This window comes from Mycetomoellerius zeteki, unplaced genomic scaffold (assembly GCF_001594055.1).
Source record: "Mycetomoellerius zeteki isolate Tzet28-1 unplaced genomic scaffold, Tzet1.0 scaffold78, whole genome shotgun sequence".
In the NCBI taxonomy this organism is placed as follows: domain Eukaryota; kingdom Metazoa; phylum Arthropoda; class Insecta; order Hymenoptera; family Formicidae; genus Mycetomoellerius; species Mycetomoellerius zeteki.
This window is the reverse complement of record NW_017257808.1, coordinates 17,899-23,975: the sequence shown is the minus strand read 5'-3', so window position 1 is coordinate 23,975 and position 6,077 is coordinate 17,899. Positions and strand designations below refer to the sequence as shown.

At 36.7% G+C, this 6,077-nt stretch overlaps 2 protein-coding genes across 4 annotated transcripts; one reads left to right on the top strand and one right to left on the bottom strand.

Annotated features, from left to right (window-relative positions):
- The first annotated feature begins 3,396 nt into the window (after positions 1 to 3,396).
- On the top strand, positions 3,397 to 4,902 carry LOC108729611 (putative nuclease HARBI1). Of its 3 annotated transcripts, none has more exons than XM_018458784.1 (4): positions 3,397 to 3,790; positions 3,854 to 4,113; positions 4,206 to 4,773; positions 4,836 to 4,902. In XM_018458784.1, the coding sequence occupies exons 1-3, from the start codon at positions 3,564 to 3,566 to the stop codon at positions 4,631 to 4,633; spliced, it is 915 nt and encodes a 304-aa protein (XP_018314286.1). In that variant the 5' UTR covers positions 3,397 to 3,563; the 3' UTR covers positions 4,634 to 4,773; positions 4,836 to 4,902. The 3 variants fall into 3 exon arrangements, with proteins under 3 accessions (XP_018314286.1, XP_018314287.1, XP_018314285.1); XM_018458785.1 differs by having other exon boundaries at positions 3,854 to 4,140; positions 4,296 to 4,773; XM_018458783.1 differs by having other exon boundaries at positions 3,854 to 4,140.
- Positions 4,903 to 4,963: 61 nt separating this feature from the next.
- Positions 4,964 to 6,067, bottom strand: LOC108729594 (myb/SANT-like DNA-binding domain-containing protein 4). The gene is made up of 2 exons (XM_018458765.1): positions 5,551 to 6,067; positions 4,964 to 5,406 (listed from the first exon to the last, which is right to left on the bottom strand). The coding sequence occupies exon 2, from the start codon at positions 5,402 to 5,404 to the stop codon at positions 4,964 to 4,966; it is 441 nt and encodes a 146-aa protein (XP_018314267.1). The 5' UTR covers positions 5,405 to 5,406; positions 5,551 to 6,067.
- Positions 6,068 to 6,077: the final 10 nt, after the last annotated feature.

Here is a 6,077-nt window from a genome sequence, read left to right as displayed (position 1 = left end):
AAAATTCATCTACTGTTAAAGGCTTTCAAAGAGCGACTGACAAATTCATAACAGAAAGTGGAAAATGTAATCAAATATGTCGGTGCTAGATATGGCAAGAAATGTAAACATTTTTTTTCGATTTCTCTGAAACGGAGCAAAAACGAGCATATGTCTATAGGACTTTTTTTCTTAGTTTTTTACTCCTCTACACGCTCCCGAAGTTTTGCCATTTAATTTGGAAACACCCTGTATATATAAAACAGGGTGGCCCATGTAAAGTGTTACAAGCTATTATCCCTGAAAGTGTGTGTCAAATAACTAATTTGTTCAGACAAAAGTTTTATGACTTTGAGGAGAGCATAAGATGGTACCATTTGTTTGACCTTGGGTAGCGTTGTCAAAATGAGAGCAAGGCCACTTTGAATTTTTTGAATAGAACCCTGCATTTTTATTATATATTTTTGTAGCTTATCTTGAGAGCTTTCCAAAACACTATAATTAAATTCATTTTCATTAAGTACTTTTCGAGTTATGAGGCTTGAAAGTTACAATATTGCCGGCATTTGTATTACACAAGGTGTCCGACCGACGGCTGAAACCTCTTGAACGTTGTTCAGGATCATGTCCTAGATAACATTTGTCAAGATCAAGGCCATTGGAGGTTGTACATCTTATTTTCATTTTTACGTAAAAATGAATTTTTAGTGCAAAAATGAAAATAAGAGAAATACTTTCCAATCCTCCTCTAAAGGTACCTTGTCATGCTCGACGCTCATTTTCGGCGTTAAAATAAGTCACGTGATAGAAATTGACGACATCAAGCGCTAACTTTGATCACATGACCTATTTTGACGCTGAAAATGAGCGTCGAGCGTCAGCATGAAAAGGTACCTTAAAGCTGGTTCTACATTAGCTGCGTTCAGCAGACTCAACAGTTTTGCAACCGTTTTATGATTGTCTGCTGAGATAGGACCATTCTTCTAGATCTAAAAGTATGATCCAATTAGCGCGAAGGAAACTTACAACAGTTGCAAAACAAACGTTCTGCTGAACGCACCCACTGATTGCATCGCAGCGTCGCAAGCGTGTCGGAAGCGTTGCAGTCCAATCAGAGTCGAGCTAGCTTGACGTTTATTGGACCGCAACGCTTGCGACGCTGCGATGCAACTAGTGTAGAACCAGCTTCATACAGGGAGCTTTCCAACGAGCGACACTGACTACGGTTCGTTTGACGCTACAAACGCTTCGAAGCGTTTGCAACGTCAAGTGGACCGCAGCCACTGTGCGACATAGCGATCACCTTATCCTTGTTTAACATTAGCGAACAATAAGGATGCAACGTGTCACTCCTTGTCACTTTGTGTCTCTTGTTGGAAAGCTCTCTTAAACAAAAAACAGAATTGTATTAAAATATATTACATAAAATCTATAAAAAATGCAAATGGCAAAAATAATTGTTACATAATACCACATGTATAAGATAAAAATGCTCTAGAGCGTCATTCAAAAGTTTGACAACCATGAGTCAAACTCTGTATTCGACTATGCTTTTCGGTTGTGTCTAATCTTGCCGTGGCGAGTCGTTGCTGGAAAGCAGCATGTCGAACACCGTGTCGATTTGTGTGTCGTTTAAAACCTTGAGGGTGCCATTACATGAGCGCGGAAACGCGGAAACGCGCAACCAATCAGTAATCGGTAAAACGCGAAACCATAACAGCGGATCGCTTCTGATTGGTTACGCGTTTCCGCATTTCCGCGTTTCCGAGCTCATGTAATGGCACCCTGATGGAAAGCACCCGCTTCTATTATGTCCAATCATGGTGTGTCGTTGTTGGAAAGAATCATTTCCGACACTGTAACGATGTGTGTCACCTAAAAACCTTGATGGAAAGCTTCCACAGTCAATACAATTAAACCTTTAGTCAAATTTAGAAACCTTCTGGTCAAACATAGACACTTAGAACATATACTACTGGAAGAATAGGCTTCACTGAACGCGAAGCCAACATCTGTGCGAGAAAGAAAGGTATAGAGGTCCTAATGTTCGCAAAACGCGATGCGCATACGCAGCACCGTCGTCTGTGTAGTTTGTTTAGTAGTTGTGTAGTTTGTGTAGTTGGTTAGTGTTTCTTACACATTCGTACATTAAGCTGGAAATACAATAGACACAGGCAATAGGCACAGGGGCAACAGGGAATAACGAGCCGTTCAATCAGAGCTCTAGGGTATAACCCAGTGAGAAATGACAATGGAATCGATGTCGAATCGATGTCGATTCGACGTCGAAATCATCGAATCGACGTCAAATCGATGTCGATTCGACGTCGATTCCATTGTCATTTCTCACTGGGAAGTTCGATATTATATCCCAGGGACCCTATTCTTGAAAAGTATCGCATACGAAATTCTAGAAAAATACTACAGTATATGTAACGTATATCATGGTACTTCTCTAGACTTTCGTATACGTTTCTTTTCAAGAATAGGGGCCCTGAGCTCTGATTAAACGGCTCGTTATTCCCTATTGCCTGTGTCTATTGTCTGTGCCCATTGGGTTTTCAGCTTTACACAGATGTGTAAAGCCCAAAACACAATGCGAGGGAATAGCGATAGGAATAACATAGTTTCAACCTATTAGAAACTGTGTATTCCGGTGTATCCGATTTTTGATAGATTGAAACCGTGTTATTTCTATCGCTATCGCTATTCCCTCGCATTGGACGGAATCCATAAACGTTGCTCAAGATTCGAGATGGTCTTAAGCTAGTGCATGAACCAATCAGAGAACCGTATTAGCATATTAAGACAATGGCTGCGTTCAGCAGACTCAACAGTTTTGCAACCGTTTTATGATTGTCTGCTGAGATAGGACCATTCTTCTAGATCTAAAAGTATGATCCAATTAGCGCGAAGGAAACTTACAACAGTTGCAAAACAAACGTTCTGCTGAACGCACCCATTGTTTGAGATTAAGACCGGATTATGGATTCCGGCTTAAGACTTCTCTATTTTTCTCTCTCGCACAGATGTTGGCTTCACCTCGTTATATGGGCCAGCATAGGCAATTCCTCTTCCAGTAGTATATGTTCTATGCATAGACATTACATGAAACATCCGGAATAAACCAAATTTAATATAAAGTAATATTGTTAGTGTTGAAAAGAAAATAAATATTATATTTAAATATTTAAAAAACACAAAAATTAAAAAAGTCAAAAAATAAAAATCCAAGAAGGAAATAACCAGGTCGTAATCAGGTCCAATCTGTTCGACGAGTATATTCATCTTCATTACACTAAAACGTTCTAAGGGCCGGTTGTTCCACCCTCAGATAAACTATCTGGTAATTTATCTAATAGATAGAGTGTTGTTCCACTTTTCGGTAAAATTTATGTTCTTGGTAAAATGGTCATTACTGACAGGTAAATAACACGATACTTTGGGTATCGTGTAAGCCACTTACCTGACAGATAAGTACATAGTGAAGTTAAAAATCACAGCGAGCGGTATGCTATCCCAAGTTTTGTGCATATACATTGATTAATCTTGTGTGATTTTGGATATTACGTACGGTATCGAAAATGGAATTATGTGAAAATGTATTTCTTTATGGTGATGATAATGAAAACTCATCTGATGAAGAAATACATATAATAGTGCGCCGTAAACGATATACAGTTCGTCCACGTCCAGATTTATTTAATGAATATGATAACATAGAATTTGTTAGACGATTTCGACTTCACAAACGCACTGTTCAGATGATTTTAAATCTTATTGAAGAAACAATAAGAAGCAGGACTGACAGGTAAATATTAAATATATTTTTTATTTTTAGGTTATTTATAATATACATACATTTTTATTAAAGAAATCATGCTGTGTCACCACTACACCAATTATTACTTACATTACGATTCTATGCAACTGGAACCTTCCAAGACACAATTGCTGATTTTGGTGGTATTCACAAATCCACAATGTGCAGGATTATAAAAAAGGTTACAACAGCAATAGCATCTTTACGGCCACAATATATTAACTTTCCTAATACGAATCAGAGTCTAAGGCAAACAAAAGAAAAATTTTACAATATTGCTTGTTTCCCCAGAGTCGTAGGGGCAATTGATGGTACTCACATCAAAATACTGTCGCCAGGTATTAAATTGAAAATGATTGATAAATTTATAGTATTTACATCTTATTTATATTTACACACATAGGTGGAGAAGAAGCTGAAGTATATAGGAACAGAAAAGGGATATTTACTATAAATGTACAGGTTATTTGTGATGGTACTTTAAAATTTTTAGACATTGTAGCACGGTGGCCTGGTTCAACCCATGACGCTACAATCTTTAATGCTAGCAGAGTACGTGCAAGATTTATTAATGGTGAAATAGGAAATGCACTATTACTTGGTGACAGTGGTTATGCTTGCTCAAACTTTTTATTTACACCACTGCTTGAAACTCATAATCGAGCTGAAGAATTATATAATGAATCTCAAATACGAACACGAAATGTCATTGAAAGATGTATTGGAGTATGGAAACGAAGATTTGCTGCACTGGCATTTGGTTTAAGACTTCATCCTTTAACTGCACAAGCTGTAATAGTAGCTACTGCAGTACTGCACAATATTGCATGAAACATGGGAGAACCTGATCCAGTAATCGATTTTGAAGTCGAAGCTGCAATTGAGGAATTGGAAGTCCAAGAAGTACAATATAATAATGGCATTAATAATGCAAATGAACGACGTTCATTAATTGATATATATTTTGCAGGGTAATATTTTTTTCTGCATAAGTTGGAAAAATATTTCTTTTTAACTAAATTTTTCTTTGCAGTCTTGTTCGTTGAAATGTACAACTGGTTAATATATTCTGACATCAGAAATGAAAAATTATACAACACTATTTAGAATTGGAAACAATAAAACTTTATTTATAAAACCATATTTTTCTAGTAACATAAACTAGTAACATAAACCATTTATAACTCTTATAAAATGATATATACCTAGTTGATCGCTATCCCACACAGATGGTAAACCTTCTATAGATGATGGTAGCATCGAAATAATATTTTCTTCGATACCAGTTAAGGAACGAATTTGTGGTTCACCTCCACCAGTCTTGAAGGTTTCTAATCTATTATGTGCTAATTTCTTCTTAACGTTTTTCTTAATATCTTCATATTTTGCTTTTAATGCTTTTTTCAATCGAAAAACTTCACCAGAACTGGAATTAAATGCCTTCGCTACATTTTCCCATGCAGCATCTTTATCTCGCCAAGTTGTGGCATCTGTTTTTTTGCACTCTATTATATTTTTAAACTCTTGAATTATTGAAACCAATATCTCAACTTCTTTGTTAGAGAAATTGGAACCTCTCTCTCTCTTTTTTTTTTCGGTCATCTCTTTAACATAAATTATTAAAATATATTAGATACTATATTTTGTAATACATTTATTTATTTTAGATACATAATTGTGATACATATCTTACTTATATTCTACTTTTATAAAGATGTTGTATATGCGAATAAAAAAAAACAGCTTACCAGAAAATAAAGATTAAGATTGTCGAAGGTAAACACATATCAATACATTGGCCGCTGAACGCAGCCAAGTAAATTCAGTGATAGGTTAGTTTGCACCCACTTGAAGTTGCTGCCAAACGTTTCCGGAAATAAATATCGCGATATATCGCTCTTAACCAACAGGTAACTATCAGTAGGATAAATAGTCGTGGAACAACGCTCATGTATAAGTAGTTGGTAAACTGCCGGATAAGATTTATCCTATAGGTAATAATCTATCGAATAAGCCGAGATTTACCGAAAGATGGAACAACCGGCCCTAACAGGATCAATTTGTGACACATGTGTAGACTGGCCTTGTGTTTCTCTTTACTGCCGAAGCTGTTCTGTGAGATTGCAAAGTGATGATTTCCGTTGCCATTCTCAATTGGATGGATCGACATTCGACGCGCTGTTCAATTTGGCGCTCGTCTTTATTGCTTCTTCATCCTCGTTTGGTTATCGTACAAACAATATGGCCGCCAATTCGTGTAAATAGTCCATGGCTG